At 29.0% G+C, this 17,500-nt stretch overlaps 1 protein-coding gene across 1 annotated transcript in view; it reads left to right on the forward strand.

The window, feature by feature from the left end:
* The first annotated feature begins 15,660 nt into the window (after positions 1-15,660).
* LOC133996936 (heat shock factor protein 1-like) overlaps positions 15,661-17,500 on the forward strand; it is a 14,539-nt gene continuing 12,699 nt past the window's right edge. Inside the window, 1 exon segment of the mRNA XM_062436444.1 lies at positions 15,661-15,809. Coding sequence (XP_062292428.1) covers positions 15,684-15,809 — 126 coding nt within the window. The 5' untranslated portion in view covers positions 15,661-15,683.

Consider the following 17,500-nt stretch of genomic DNA (forward strand, 5'->3'; position numbering starts at 1 on the left):
CCTCAGAGAACCCTCAGAGAATGTCAGAGAACCCTCAGAGAGCCCTCAGAGAGCCCTCAGAGAACCTCAGAGAGCCCTCAGAGAGCCGTCAGAGAACCCTCAGAGAACCTCAGAGAACCCTCAGAGAACCTCAGAGAACCCTCAGAGAATGTCAGAGAACCCTCAGAGAGCCCTCAGAGAACCCTCAGAGAATGTCAGAGAGCCCTCAGAGAGCCCTCAGAGAACCTCAGAGAGCCCTCAGAGAGCCGTCAGAGAACCCTCAGAGAACCTCAGAGAACCCTCAGAGAGCCCTCAGAGAGCCCTCAGAGAATGTCAGAGAACCCTCAGAGAGCCCTCAGAGAACCCTCAGAGAATGTCAGAGAGCCCTCAGAGAGCCCTCAGAGAATGTCAGAGAACCCTCAGAGAGCCCTCAGAGAATGTCAGAGAACCCTCAGAGAACCCTCAGAGAGCCCTCAGAGAATGTCAGAGAACCCTCAGAGAACCCTCGGAGAACCCTCAGAGAGCCCTCAGAGAACCCTCAGAGAGCCCTCAGAGAACCCTCAGAGAGCCCTCAGAGAACCCTCAGAGAATGTCAGAGAACCCTCAGAGAGCCCTCAGAGAATGTCAGAGAACCCTCAGAGAGCCCTCAGAGAATGTCAGAGAACCCTCAGAGAACCCTCAGAGAGCCCTCAGAGAATGTCAGAGAACCCTCAGAGAACCCTCGGAGAACCCTCAGAGAGCCCTCAGAGAACCCTCAGAGAGCCCTCAGAGAACCCTCAGAGAGCCCTCAGAGAACCCTCAGAGAATGTCAGAGAACCCTCAGAGAGCCCTCAGAGAACCCTCAGAGAGCCCTCAGAGAACCCTCAGAGAGCCCTCAGAGAACCCTCAGAGAACCCTCAGAGAGCCCTCAGAGAACTGTTTAGAGCTGCTCCCTCATTGGTTAGGATGTTTATGTAGGAAGTGACAGGTGAATGAACCAATCAGATTCAGATTCATAGTGGGGGGGGGCTTCTCAAAGCTGCTAGCTTAACCGCTAGCAGGCGCAGCATGAACTAAGACAAGCTAGCTAGCTAAGCAGCGTTGCTAAAGGGAGGACCGACTCCAGCACCGGATCCTCGGCTTCTGATGGTTCTGAACTCTAAAGACTCTACTGATAGTTTATATTTATGTTCTGTGTAATCTACTCAGTTACTTTTAGAACCAACATGATGGAGCCGGCTGCTCATCCCGACCCTTTACCCTGAAGTCAGGGTTCTCCACTGGTTCTAACACGGGTTCTAACGCGGGTTCTAACGCAGGTTCTAACGCAGGTTCTAACGCGGGTTCTAACGTGTGTTCTAACAGGTCATACAGCTGTGACGGATCAAACACAAACGGCTGGTAAGTTTTTAGAAGTTCAACATTAAAATTTCATCAGAACCACAAAATTCAGTGTTCTAGATAAAGGTTCTGGTTACAGTTTAGTGTTCTAGATAAAGGTTCTGGTTACAGTTTAGTGTTCTAGGTAAAGGTTCTGGTTACAGTTTAGTGTTCTAGATAAAGGTTCTGGTTACAGTTTAGTGTTCTAGATAAAGGTTCTGGTTACAGTTTAGTGTTCTAGATAAAGGTTCTGGTTACAGTTTAGTGTTCTAGATAAAGGTTCTGGTTACAGTTTAGTGTTCTAGGTAAAGGTTCTGGTTACAGTTTAGTGTTCTAGGTAAAGGTTCTGGTTGAGATCAGTGTTCTAGGTAAAGGTTCTGGTTACAGTTTAGTGTTCTAGGTAAAGGTTCTGGTTACAGTTTTGTGTTCTAGATAAAGGTTCTGGTTTAGTGTTCTAGGTAAAGGTTCTGGTTGAGATCAGTGTTCTAGGTAAAGGTTCTGGTTTAGTGTTCTAGGTAAAGGTTCTGTTTTTGTGTTCTAGGTAAAGGTTCTGGTTTAGTGTTCTAGGTAAAGGTTCTGGTTTAGTGTTCTAGGTAAAGGTTCTGGGTTTGGGTTCTAGGTAAAGGTTCTGGTTTAGTGTTCTAGGTAAAGGTTCTGGTTTAGTGTTCTAGGTAAAGGTTCTGGTTTAGTGTTCTAGGTAAAGGTTCTGTTTTTGTGTTCTAGGTAAAGGTTCTGGTTACAGTTTAGTGTTCTAGGTAAAGGTTCTGGTTACAGTTTAGTGTTCTAGGTAAAGGTTCTGGGTTTGGGTTGTAGGTAAAGGTTCTGGTTTAGTGTTCTAGGTAAAGGTTCTGGTTGAGATCAGTGTTCTAGGTAAAGGTTCTGGTTGAGATCAGTGTTCTAGGTAAAGGTTCTGGTTTAGTGTTCTAGGTAAAGGTTCTGGTTACAGTTTAGTGTTCTAGGTAAAGGTTCTGGTTTAGTGTTCTAGGTAAAGGTTCTGGTTGAGATCAGTGTTCTAGGTAAAGGTTCTGGTTGAGATCAGTGTTCTACGTAAAGGTTCTGGTTTAGTGTTCTAGGTAAAGGTTCTGGTTTAGTGTTCTAGGTAAAGGTTCTGGTTACAGTTTAGTGTTCTAGGTAAAGGTTCTGGTTTAGTGTTCTAGGTAAAGGTTCTGGTTTAGTGTTCTAGGTAAAGGTTCTGGTTTAGTGTTCTAGGTAAAGGTTCTGGTTTAGTGTTCTAGGTAAAGGTTCTGGTTTAGTGTTCTAGGTAAAGGTTCTGGTTTAGTGTTCTAGGTAAAGGTTCTGGTTTAGTGTTCTAGGTAAAGGTTCTGGTTACAGTTTAGTGTTCTAGGTAAAGGTTCTGGGTTTGGGTTCTAGGTAAAGGTTCTGGGTTTGGGTTCTAGGTAAAGGTTCTGGTTTAGTGTTCTAGGTAAAGGTTCTGGTTACAGTTTAGTGTTCTAGGTAAAGGTTCTGGTTACAGTTTAGTGTTCTAGGTAAAGGTTCTGGTTTAGTGTTCTAGGTAAAGGTTCTGGTTTAGTGTTCTAGGTAAAGGGTTCTGGGTTATTGTTCTAGGTAAAGGTTCTGGTTTAGGGTTCTAGGTAAAGGTTCTGGGTTTGGGTTCTGAGATCAGGTGCTGAACACTTGTTCTTTGTGTTCTCTTGGTTCTGTTTGTTCTCTGCAGGTTCCACTGAACAGAACCACACATCTGGTCAGAGTCCTGAAGGTTGGTACCGAACCCTTTAATGAAGGTTCTGGTTCAGTGGGTCAGGAACCGAGGTTCTGAAGGTTCTAGTAGGGTTAGTTTATAGTTTATAGTTTATAGTTTATAGTTTATAGTTTATAGTTTAATAGTTTATAGTTTATAGTTTATAGTTTATAGTTTATAGTTTATAGTTTAATAGTTTAATAGTTTATAGTTTAATAGTTTATAGTTTATAGTTTAATAGTTTAATAGTTTATAGTTTATAGTTTATAGTTTATAGTTTATAGTTTATAGTTTATAGTTTATAGTTTATAGTTTATAGTTTATAGTTTAATAGTTTATAGTTTAATAGTTTATAGTTTATAGTTTAATAGTTTATAGTTTAATAGTTTATAGTTTATAGTTTATAGTTTATAGTTTATAGTTTATAGTTTATAGTTTATAGTTTAATAGTTTATAGTTTATAGTTTATAGTTTATAGTTTAATAGTTTATAGTTTATAGTTTATAGTTTATAGTTTATAGTTTATAGTTTATAGTTTATAGTTTAATAGTTTATAGTTTATAGTTTATAGTTTATAGTTTAATAGTTTATAGTTTATAGTTTATAGTTTATAGTTTAATAGTTAATAGTTTATAGTTTATAGTTTATAGTTTATAGTTTATAGTTTAATAGTTTATAGTTTATAGTTTATAGTTTAATAGTTTATAGTTTATAGTTTATAGTTTATAGTTTAATAGTTTATAGTTTATAGTTTATAGTTTATAGTTTAATAGTTTAATAGTTTATAGTTTAATAGTTTAATAGTTTATAGTTTAATAGTTTATAGTTTATAGTTTATAGTTTATAGTTTAATAGTTTAATAGTTTATAGTTTAATAGTTTATAGTTTATAGTTTATAGTTTATAGTTTATAGTTTATAGTTTATAGTTTATAGTTTATAGTTTAATAGTTTATAGTTTATAGTTTATAGTTTATAGTTTATAGTTTATAGTTTATAGTTTATAGTTTATAGTTTAATAGTTTATAGTTTAATAGTTTATAGTTTATAGTTTATAGTTTATAGTTTATAGTTTATAGTTTATAGTTTATAGTTTATAGTTTATAGTTTAATAGTTTATAGTTTAATAGTTTATAGTTTATAGTTTAATAGTTTAATAGTTTATAGTTTATAGTTTATAGTTTATAGTTTAATAGTTTATAGTTTATAGTTTATAGTTTATAGTTTAATAGTTTATAGTTTATAGTTTATAGTTTATAGTTTATAGTTTATAGTTTATAGTTTATAGTTTAATAGTTTAATAGTTTATAGTTTATAGTTTATAGTTTAATAGTTTATAGTTTATAGTTTATAGTTTATAGTTTATAGTTTATAGTTTATAGTTTAATAGTTTATAGTTTAATAGTTTATAGTTTATAGTTTATAGTTTATAGTTTAATAGTTTAATAGTTTATAGTTTATAGTTTATAGTTTATAGTTTATAGTTTATAGTTTAATAGTTTATAGTTTATAGTTTAATAGTTTATAGTTTATAGTTTATAGTTTATAGTTTAATAGTTTATAGTTTAATAGTTTATAGTTTATAGTTTATAGTTTATAGTTTATAGTTTATAGTTTAATAGTTTATAGTTTATAGTTTATAGTTTATAGTTTAATAGTTTATAGTTTATAGTTTATAGTTTATAGTTTATAGTTTATAGTTTATAGTTTATAGTTTATAGTTTATAGTTTATAGTTTATAGTTTATAGTTTATAGTTTATAGTTTAATAGTTTAATAGTTTATAGTTTAATAGTTTATAGTTTATAGTTTATAGTTTATAGTTTATAGTTTAATAGTTTATAGTTTATAGTTTATAGTTTAATAGTTTATAGTTTATAGTTTATAGTTTAATAGTTTATAGTTTATAGTTTATAGTTTATAGTTTATAGTTTAATAGTTTATAGTTTATAGTTTATAGTTTAATAGTTTATAGTTTATAGTTTATAGTTTATAGTTTATAGTTTATAGTTTAATAGTTTATAGTTTAATAGTTTATAGTTTATAGTTTAATAGTTTATAGTTTATAGTTTATAGTTTATAGTTTATAGTTTAATAGTTTATAGTTTATAGTTTATAGTTTATAGTTTAATAGTTTATAGTTTATAGTTTATAGTTTATAGTTTATAGTTTAATAGTTTATAGTTTATAGTTTATAGTTTAATAGTTTATAGTTTATAGTTTATAGTTTAATAGTTTATAGTTTATAGTTTATAGTTTATAGTTTATAGTTTATAGTTTATAGTTTATAGTTTATAGTTTATAGTTTATAGTTTATAGTTTATAGTTTATAGTTTATAGTTTATAGTTTATAGTTTATAGTTTATAGTTTAATAGTTTATAGTTTATAGTTTATAGTTAATAGTTTATAGTTTAATAGTTTATAGTTTAATAGTTTATAGTTTAATAGTTTATAGTTTATAGTTTATAGTTTAATAGTTTATAGTTTAATAGTTTATAGTTTATAGTTTATAGTTTAATAGTTTATAGTTTATAGTTTATAGTTTATAGTTTATAGTTTAATAGTTTATAGTTTATAGTTTATAGTTAATAGTTTATAGTTTATAGTTTATAGTTTATAGTTTATAGTTTATAGTTTATAGTTTATAGTTTATAGTTTAATAGTTTATAGTTTATAGTTTATAGTTTATAGTTTAATAGTTTATAGTTTAATAGTTTATAGTTTATAGTTTAATAGTTTATAGTTTATAGTTTAATAGTTTATAGTTTATAGTTTATAGTTTATAGTTTAATAGTTTATAGTTTATAGTTTATAGTTTATAGTTTATAGTTTATAGTTTAATAGTTTATAGTTTATAGTTTATAGTTTATAGTTTATAGTTTAATAGTTTATAGTTTATAGTTTAATAGTTTATAGTTTATAGTTTATAGTTAATAGTTTAATAGTTTATAGTTTATAGTTTATAGTTTAATAGTTTATAGTTTAATAGTTTATAGTTTATAGTTTAATAGTTTATAGTTTATAGTTTATAGTTTAATAGTTTATAGTTTATAGTTTAATAGTTTATAGTTTATAGTTTATAGTTTAATAGTTTATAGTTTATAGTTTATAGTTTATAGTTTATAGTTTATAGTTTAATAGTTTATAGTTTAATAGTTTATAGTTTATAGTTTATAGTTTATAGTTTAATAGTTTATAGTTTATAGTTTATAGTTTATAGTTTATAGTTTATAGTTTATAGTTTAATAGTTTAATAGTTTATAGTTTATAGTTTATAGTTTAATAGTTTATAGTTTATAGTTTATAGTTTATAGTTTATAGTTTATAGTTTAATAGTTTATAGTTTATAGTTTATAGTTTAATAGTTTATAGTTTATAGTTTATAGTTTATAGTTTATAGTTTATAGTTTATAGTTTATAGTTTATAGTTTAATAGTTTAATAGTTTATAGTTTAATAGTTTATAGTTTAATAGTTTATAGTTTATAGTTTATAGTTTATAGTTTATAGTTTATAGTTTATAGTTTATAGTTTATAGTTTAATAGTTTATAGTTAATAGTTTAATAGTTTATAGTTTATAGTTTATAGTTTAATAGTTTATAGTTTATAGTTTATAGTTTAATAGTTTATAGTTTATAGTTTATAGTTTAATAGTTAATAGTTTATAGTTTATAGTTTATAGTTTATAGTTTATAGTTTATAGTTTAATAGTTTATAGTTTATAGTTTATAGTTTATAGTTTATAGTTTATAGTTTAATAGTTTAATAGTTTATAGTTTAATAGTTTATAGTTTAATAGTTTATAGTTTATAGTTTATAGTTTAATAGTTTATAGTTTAATAGTTTATAGTTTAATAGTTTATAGTTTATAGTTTATAGTTTATAGTTTATAGTTTATAGTTAATAGTTTATAGTTTAATAGTTTATAGTTTAATAGTTTATAGTTTATAGTTTAATAGTTTATAGTTTAATAGTTTATAGTTTATAGTTTATAGTTTATAGTTTATAGTTTATAGTTTAATAGTTTATAGTTTATAGTTTAATAGTTTATAGTTTATAGTTTATAGTTTATAGTTTATAGTTTATAGTTTATAGTTTAATAGTTTATAGTTTATAGTTTAATAGTTTATAGTTTATAGTTTATAGTTTAATAGTTTATAGTTTAATAGTTTATAGTTTATAGTTTATAGTTTATAGTTTATAGTTTATAGTTTATAGTTTATAGTTTAATAGTTTATAGTTTATAGTTTATAGTTTAATAGTTTATAGTTTAATAGTTTATAGTTTATAGTTTATAGTTTATAGTTTATAGTTTAATAGTTTATAGTTTAATAGTTTATAGTTTATAGTTTATAGTTTATAGTTTATAGTTTATAGTTTATAGTTTATAGTTTATAGTTTATAGTTTATAGTTTATAGTTTATAGTTTATAGTTTATAGTTTAATAGTTTATAGTTTATAGTTTAATAGTTTATAGTTTATAGTTTATAGTTTAATAGTTTATAGTTTATAGTTTATAGTTTATAGTTTATAGTTTATAGTTTATAGTTTATAGTTTATAGTTTAATAGTTTATAGTTTATAGTTTAATAGTTTATAGTTTAATAGTTTATAGTTTATAGTTTATAGTTTATAGTTTATAGTTTATAGTTTATAGTTTATAGTTTAATAGTTTAATAGTTTATAGTTTATAGTTTATAGTTTATAGTTTATAGTTTATAGTTTATAGTTTATAGTTTAATAGTTTATAGTTTATAGTTTATAGTTTAATAGTTTATAGTTTATAGTTTATAGTTTATAGTTTATAGTTTATAGTTTATAGTTTATAGTTTATAGTTTAATAGTTTATAGTTTATAGTTTAATAGTTTATAGTTTATAGTTTATAGTTTATAGTTTAATAGTTTATAGTTTATAGTTTATAGTTTATAGTTTATAGTTTATAGTTTATAGTTTATAGTTTAATAGTTTATAGTTTATAGTTTATAGTTTAATAGTTTATAGTTTAATAGTTTATAGTTTATAGTTTATAGTTTATAGTTTATAGTTTAATAGTTTATAGTTTAATAGTTTATAGTTTATAGTTTATAGTTTATAGTTTATAGTTTATAGTTTATAGTTTATAGTTTATAGTTTATAGTTTATAGTTTAATAGTTTATAGTTTATAGTTTAATAGTTTATAGTTTATAGTTTATAGTTTAATAGTTTATAGTTTATAGTTTATAGTTTATAGTTTATAGTTTATAGTTTATAGTTTATAGTTTATAGTTTAATAGTTTATAGTTTATAGTTTAATAGTTTATAGTTTATAGTTTATAGTTTATAGTTTATAGTTTATAGTTTATAGTTTATAGTTTATAGTTTATAGTTTATAGTTTATAGTTTATAGTTTATAGTTTATAGTTTATAGTTTATAGTTTATAGTTTATAGTTTATAGTTTATAGTTTAATAGTTTATAGTTTATAGTTTAATAGTTTATAGTTTATAGTTTATAGTTTATAGTTTATAGTTTAATAGTTTATAGTTTATAGTTTAATAGTTTATAGTTTATAGTTTATAGTTTATAGTTTATAGTTTATAGTTTATAGTTTATAGTTTATAGTTTATAGTTTATAGTTTATAGTTTATAGTTTAATAGTTTATAGTTTAATAGTTTATAGTTTATAGTTTATAGTTTATAGTTTATAGTTTATAGTTTATAGTTTATAGTTTATAGTTTATAGTTTATAGTTTATAGTTTATAGTTTATAGTTTATAGTTTAATAGTTTATAGTTTAATAGTTTATAGTTTAATAGTTTATAGTTTATAGTTTATAGTTTAATAGTTTAATAGTTTATAGTTTAATAGTTTATAGTTTATAGTTTATAGTTTATAGTTTATAGTTTATAGTTTATAGTTTATAGTTTATAGTTTATAGTTTATAGTTTATAGTTTATAGTTTATAGTTTATAGTTTATAGTTTATAGTTTATAGTTTATAGTTTATAGTTTATAGTTTATAGTTTATAGTTTATAGTTTATAGTTTATAGTTTATAGTTTATAGTTTATAGTTTATAGTTTATAGTTTATAGTTTATAGTTTATAGTTTATAGTTTAATAGTTTATAGTTTAATAGTTTATAGTTTATAGTTTATAGTTTATAGTTTAATAGTTTAATAGTTTATAGTTTATAGTTTATAGTTTATAGTTTAATAGTTTATAGTTTATAGTTTATAGTTTATAGTTTAATAGTTTATAGTTTATAGTTTATAGTTTATAGTTTAATAGTTTATAGTTTAATAGTTTATAGTTTATAGTTTATAGTTTATAGTTTAATAGTTTATAGTTTATAGTTTAATAGTTTATAGTTTATAGTTTATAGTTTATAGTTTAATAGTTTATAGTTTATAGTTTATAGTTTATAGTTTAATAGTTTATAGTTTATAGTTTATAGTTTATAGTTTATAGTTTATAGTTTATAGTTTATAGTTTATAGTTTATAGTTTATAGTTTATAGTTTATAGTTTATAGTTTATAGTTTATAGTTTAATAGTTTATAGTTTATAGTTTATAGTTTATAGTTTAATAGTTTATAGTTTATAGTTTATAGTTTATAGTTTAATAGTTTATAGTTTATAGTTTAATAGTTTATAGTTTATAGTTTATAGTTTATAGTTTAATAGTTTATAGTTTATAGTTTATAGTTTATAGTTTAATAGTTTATAGTTTATAGTTTATAGTTTATAGTTTATAGTTTATAGTTTATAGTTTATAGTTTATAGTTTATAGTTTATAGTTTATAGTTTATAGTTTATAGTTTATAGTTTATAGTTTATAGTTTATAGTTTAATAGTTTATAGTTTATAGTTTATAGTTTATAGTTTAATAGTTTAATAGTTTATAGTTTATAGTTTATAGTTTAATAGTTTATAGTTTATAGTTTAATAGTTTATAGTTTATAGTTTATAGTTTATAGTTTATAGTTTATAGTTTAATAGTTTATAGTTTATAGTTTATAGTTTATAGTTTATAGTTTATAGTTTATAGTTTATAGTTTATAGTTTAATAGTTTAATAGTTTATAGTTTATAGTTTAATAGTTTATAGTTTATAGTTTATAGTTTATAGTTTATAGTTTATAGTTTATAGTTTATAGTTTATAGTTTATAGTTTAATAGTTTATAGTTTATAGTTTATAGTTTATAGTTTAATAGTTTATAGTTTATAGTTTATAGTTTAATAGTTTATAGTTTATAGTTTAATAGTTTATAGTTTATAGTTTATAGTTTATAGTTTATAGTTTATAGTTTATAGTTTATAGTTTATAGTTTATAGTTTATAGTTTAATAGTTTATAGTTTATAGTTTATAGTTTATAGTTTATAGTTTATAGTTTATAGTTTATAGTTTATAGTTTATAGTTTATAGTTTATAGTTTATAGTTTATAGTTTATAGTTTATAGTTTATAGTTTATAGTTTAATAGTTTATAGTTTATAGTTTATAGTTTAATAGTTTAATAGTTTAATAGTTTATAGTTTAATAGTTTATAGTTTAATAGTTTATAGTTTAATAGTTTATAGTTTATAGTTTATAGTTTATAGTTTATAGTTTATAGTTTATAGTTTATAGTTTATAGTTTAATAGTTTAATAGTTTAATAGTTTATAGTTTATAGTTTATAGTTTATAGTTTATAGTTTATAGTTTATAGTTTATAGTTTATAGTTTATAGTTTAATAGTTTAATAGTTTATAGTTTAATAGTTTATAGTTTATAGTTTAATAGTTTAATAGTTTATAGTTTATAGTTTATAGTTTATAGTTTAATAGTTTATAGTTTATAGTTTAATAGTTTAATAGTTTATAGTTTATAGTTTATAGTTTATAGTTTATAGTTTATAGTTTAATAGTTTATAGTTTATAGTTTATAGTTTAATAGTTTAATAGTTTATAGTTTATAGTTTATAGTTTATAGTTTAATAGTTTATAGTTTATAGTTTATAGTTTAATAGTTTAATAGTTTATAGTTTATAGTTTATAGTTTATAGTTTAATAGTTTATAGTTTATAGTTTATAGTTTAATAGTTTAATAGTTTATAGTTTATAGTTTAATAGTTTATAGTTTATAGTTTATAGTTTAATAGTTTATAGTTTATAGTTTATAGTTTAATAGTTTATAGTTTATAGTTTATAGTTTATAGTTTAATAGTTTAATAGTTTATAGTTTATAGTTTATAGTTTATAGTTTATAGTTTATAGTTTATAGTTTATAGTTTATAGTTTATAGTTTAATAGTTTATAGTTTATAGTTTAATAGTTTATAGTTTATAGTTTAATAGTTTAATAGTTTATAGTTTAATAGTTTAATAGTTTATAGTTTAATAGTTTATAGTTTATAGTTTAATAGTTTAATAGTTTATAGTTTAATAGTTTAATAGTTTAATAGTTTATAGTTTATAGTTTATAGTTTATAGTTTATAGTTTAATAGTTTATAGTTTATAGTTTATAGTTTATAGTTTATAGTTTAATAGTTTATAGTTTATAGTTTATAGTTTATAGTTTATAGTTTAATAGTTTAATAGTTTATAGTTTAATAGTTTAATAGTTTATAGTTTATAGTTTATAGTTTATAGTTTATAGTTTATAGTTTAATAGTTTATAGTTTAATAGTTTAATAGTTTATAGTTTATAGTTTATAGTTTATAGTTTATAGTTTAATAGTTTATAGTTTAATAGTTTAATAGTTTATAGTTTATAGTTTATAGTTTATAGTTTATAGTTTATAGTTTATAGTTTATAGTTTATAGTTTAATAGTTTATAGTTTATAGTTTATAGTTTATAGTTTATAGTTTATAGTTTAATAGTTTATAGTTTAATAGTTTATAGTTTAATAGTTTATAGTTTATAGTTTATAGTTTATAGTTTAATAGTTTAATAGTTTATAGTTTATAGTTTATAGTTTATAGTTTATAGTTTAATAGTTTAATAGTTAATAGTTTATAGTTTATAGTTTATAGTTTAATAGTTTATAGTTTATAGTTTATAGTTTAATAGTTTATAGTTTATAGTTTATAGTTTAATAGTTTATAGTTTATAGTTTAATAGTTTATAGTTTATAGTTTATAGTTTATAGTTTATAGTTTATATTTAATAATCTTTATTTTATTTTCCAGGTGCAGAAAATGTGGAACTGGAGGATTCCTGCTGATTTCCACGTGAAGCCGCGAGTTCGATTCCTGCGTTACGGTTTCCAGTGCAGCGACCAATCAGCACGGACCAGGAAGTCTCCGCCCCCCCGCTAGTGACCCCCCCCCCCCCAAGGCTCTATATTTAACATGTGGATTCTGTTTATAGACGTTTTATTTTGTAGGGGCAGTCTGAGGATGACATCATACAGGATGTGACATCATCACTGTCAGATTTGTAAAATGTGATTTTAAACTTCAATAAAATGTTTTTTGCATATTTAAAAACAAGAAGTCGTCTGATCACTGATCAATACTATTGATCTGATGACATCATCACCAGCATCTTATCAGGCAGGAAATGACATCATTAACTCTATTGATCTAATGACATCATCACCAGCATCATATCAGGCAGGAAATGACATCATTAACTCTCTACTTCAGATGACCTTTGACCTTTGGTTCCAGAGGGACTTTATTGTGAAGGGTCCTGGTGTTTATTCTGCTTCCTCAACAACAGTAAACGTTTTAAATGTATTTGGAAAAACTAAAATCAGTATATTAGAGCTGATGTGGTCCAGACCATTAAAGGGTTAAAAGCTTTAGGGTTCTGGGTTATGATGGAGTCCTGGTCCAGCATCCCCGGTGCTGTGGTCCAGACTAATAAAGCTGCAGGGTTCTGGGTGATGATGGAGTCCTGGTCCAGCATCCCTGGTGCTGTGGTCCAGACTATTAAAGGGTTAAAAGCTGCAGGGTTCTGGGTGATGATGGAGTCCTGGTCCAGCATCCCCGGTGCTGTGGTCCAGACTATTAAAGGGTTAAAAGCTTTAGGGTTCTGGGTTATGATGGAGTCCTGGTCCAGCATCCCCGGTGCTGTGGTCCAGACTATTAAAGGGTTAAAAGCTGCAGGGTTCTGGGTTATGATGGAGTCCTGGTCCAGCATCCCCGGTGCTGTGGTCCAGACTATTAAAGGGTTAAAAGCTTTAGGGTTCTGGGTTATGATGGAGTCCTGGTCCAGCATCCCCGGTGCTGTGGTCCAGACTATTAAAGGGTTAAAAGCTGCAGGGTTCTGGGTGATGATGGAGTCCTGGTCCAGCATCCCCGGTGCTGTGGTCCAGACTATTAAAGGGTTAAAAGCTGCAGGGTTCTGGGTGATGATGGAGTCCTGGTCCAGCATCCCCGGTGCTGTGGTCCAGACTATTAAAGGGTTAAAAGCTGCAGGGTTCTGGGTTATGATGGAGTCCTGGTCCAGCATCCCCGGTGCTGTGGTCCAGACTATTAAAGGGTTAAAAGCTGCAGGGTTCTGGGTTATGATGGAGTCCTGGTCCAGCATCCCCGGTGCTGTGGTCCAGACTATTAAAGGGTTAAAAGCTGCAGGGTTCTGGGTGATGATGGAGTCCTGGTCCAGCATCCCCGGTGCTGTGGTCCAGACTATTAAAGGGTTAAAAGCTTTAGATGGGAGCCATTGATGTTCTGGTGAGATGTGACTGATATAAATAAACTGCCTCTGATCAGCAGCTAGTTCTCCTTCACTAGAACCGGTCCTGAGGGTCAGAGACCTTTAAACCATCAGTGGGATCATATCGATGTAAACAATCAGATTATTTATGAACCAATGAAGTATCACATTTATTATTATTATGTATAAACAGGTTAAAGGTGTAATGAGCTTTATTCAGGACCTTAAAGAAGTTCTATTCAACATGTTTAATAAATCCTGATATTCTACACAACAAACCTCATAGATGCAAAGTGTTGTTTAATTCACTCATCAGAAGGTCCAATCAACTCTTAAAGAATTTACATTTTCTGGTAATTATTTGATGGTTCAGAAGTTTAATCTTCAACGCTCATTAAAAGAGAATAAAGTCATTAAACCTGATTAAACCTGACTAAACCTGACTAAACCTGACTAAACCTGACTAAACCTGATTAAACCTGACTAAACCTGATTAAACCTGACTAAACCTGACTAAACCTGACTAAACCTGACTAAACCTGATTAAACCTGACTAAACCTGATTAAACCTGATTAAACCTGACTAAACCTGACTAAACCTGACTAAACCTGACTAAACCTGATTAAACCCGATTAATCCTGATTAAACCTGACTAAACCTGATTAAACCCGATTAATCCTGACTAAACCTGACTAAACCTGACTAAACCTGACTAAACCTGACTAAACCTGACTAAACCTGACTAAACCTGACTAAACCTGACTAAACCTGATTAAACCTGACTAAACCTGATTAAACCCGATTAAACCTGATTAAACCTGACTAAACCTGATTAAACCTGACTAAACCTGACTAAACCTGATTAAACCTGACTAAACCTGATTAAACCCGATTAAACCTGACTAAACCTGATTAAACCTGATTAAACCTGACTAAACCTGATTAAACCTGATTAAACCTGATTAAACCTGACTAAACCTGATTAAACCAGACTAAACCTGACTAAACCTGATTAAACCTGACTAAACCTGACTAAACCTGACTAAACCTGACTAAACCTGATTAAACCTGACTAAACCTGATTAAACCTGACTAAACCTGATTAAACCTGATTAAACCTGATTAAACCTGATTAAAGCTGATTAAACCTGATTAAACCTGATTAAACCTGATTAAAGCAGTCATTAAGTAGTCACATCTCTGATAAAGTCATTAGATCTGTTTTAAACACAGTTTGATCTTTACCAGCTAAATATAAAATATGATCTGAGGGAAGACAAAGAAGGAAGACATGTTTATCTGATCCCTCACAAAGCTAGAGAGACATTTAAGATATTAAATAATATCTAATCATTTCCTACATGTCAAACATTGAAACATTATATATTCTTTAATGTGATCGTGTTGTTAACCAAACAATGAACCTGTTGACTGGATGTGTATTAAGGTTAAAGTTCAGTTAAAGCAGAACAACAATCTAATCTCACATTTTATTCACAGTAAAAACCTGAAGATGAAACATCAAAGTCCAGAGACTGTTTTCTTTATTGGACTTATTTACCCTTCAATACTGAGACCCTCACATGTTATTGTTATTTGATTATTATTTAATTATTATTTAGTCTTATTTTACAGGTTGATTCAACATTATGATTTCACATATTAAGCCTTAAAAGTTTGTAACGTTATAGAACTGGAATTTAAAAAAAAAAAGGTTTATCTGATGACGTCAGAGGAGCTGACTGGACACGTGACGTGTGTTTGGGAGCTACGTCATCAGAGTGCGCACAGCTAGCTGCGCAGTTTGTAATTCTGCGTCGCTGACTAAAGTTAGACCCGGACCCGGAGCGTCCGCACCGACCAGAACCGATTAGAACCAGGACCCACACCTAGCCGCCAGAATCCGGATCAGACCGGGTCCGGTTCTACAGGGCTAGCTTTAGCTTTAGCAGCAGGGTTAGGGTTAGCTTCAGCTGTTAGCTCTGTTAGCTGTTAGCAGGAGCGCTCGGTTCGGAGCTGCTGATGGAGCTTTCCGGCGGAGCAACGGCAGGGGCGGTGCTAACAGGAAGCAACGTCCCGGCCTTCCTCACCAAGCTGTGGACTCTGGTAGAAGACCCGGAAACAGACCCGCTCATCTGCTGGAGCCCGGTACTAGCATAGCCTAGCCTAGCATCCAGTTAACACCTCACTGATACACAGCTGTAAACACTGTTAGCTTAGCCTAGCCTAGCATCCATCTAACACCTCACTGATATACAGCTGTAAACACTGTTAGCTTAGCCTAGCTTAGCATCCATCTAACACCTCACTGATATACAGCTGTAAATACTGTTAGCTTAGCCTAGCCTAGCATCCATCTATCACCTCACTGATACACAGCTGTAAACACTGTTAGCTTAGCCTAGCCTAGCATACATCTAACACCTCACTGATACACAGCTGTAATCACTGTTAGCTTAGTCTAGCATCCAGCTAACACCTCACTGATATACAGCTATAAACATGGTTAGCTTCAGTAATCCATCAATAAAGATTAGTTACATATAACGTGTGTGTGTGTGTGTGTGTGTGTGTGTGGGGGGGGGGGGGGGGGGGGGGGTTCCTCTCTGAAGGTTCCTTATGGAGCTTTTCCACTATACAGTTCTAGCACTACTCTACTCGACTCTGGGTTTTTTGGCTCCTCCATCAGGGATAGTACCTGGTACCTGCTCCTCCATCAGGGATAGTACCTGGTACCTGCTCCTCCATCAGGGATAGTACCTGGTACCTGCTGCTCCATCAGGGATAGTACCTGGTACCTGCTCCATCAGGGATAGTACCTGGTACCTGCTCCATCAGGGATAGTACCTGGTACCTGCTCCTCCATCAGGGATAGTACCTGGTACCTGCTCCTCCATCAGGGATAGTACCTGGTACCTGCTGCTGCTCCATCAGGGATAGTACCTGGTACCTGCTCCTCCATCAGGGATAGTACCTGGTACCTGCTGCTCCATCAGGGATAGTACCTGGTACCTGCTCCATCAGGGATAGTACCTGGTACCTGCTCCTCCATCAGGGATAGTACCTGGTACCTGCTCCTCCATCAGGGATAGTACCTGGTACCTGCTGCTCCATCAGGGATAGTACCTGGTACCTGCTCCATCAGGGATAGTACCTGGTACCTGCTCCATCAGGGATAGTACCTGGTACCTGCTCCTCCATCAGGGATAGTACCTGGTACCTGCTCCTCCATCAGGGATAGTACCTGGTACCTGCTGCTCCATCAGGGATAGTACCTGGTACCTGCTCCTCCATCAGGGATAGTACCTGGTACCTGCTGCTCCTCCATCAGGGATAGTACCTGGTACCTGCTCCTCCATCAGGGATAGTACCTGGTACCTGCTGCTCCATCAGGGATAGTACCTGGTACCTACTCCTCCATCAGGGATAGTACCTGGTACCTGCTGCTCCTCCATCAGGGATAGTACCTGGTACCTGCTCCTCCATCAGGGATAGTACCTGGTACCTGCTGCTCCATCAGGGATAGTACCTGGTACCTGCTGCTGCTCCATCAGGGATAGTACCTGGTACCTGCTCCTCCATCAGGGATAGTACCTGGTACCTGCTCCTCCATCAGGGATAGTACCTGGTACCTGCTGCTCCATCAGGGATAGTACCTGGTACCTGCTGCTGCTCCATCAGGGATAGTACCTGGTACCTGCTCCTCCATCAGGGATAGTACCTGGTACCTGCTCCTCCATCAGGGATAGTACCTGGTACCTGCTGCTCCTCCATCAGGGATAGTACCTGGTACCTGCTGCTCCTCCATCAGGGATAGTACCTGGTACCTGCTGCTCCTC

This window comes from Scomber scombrus, chromosome 16 (assembly GCF_963691925.1).
Source record: "Scomber scombrus chromosome 16, fScoSco1.1, whole genome shotgun sequence".
Lineage (NCBI taxonomy): Eukaryota > Metazoa > Chordata > Actinopteri > Scombriformes > Scombridae > Scomber > Scomber scombrus.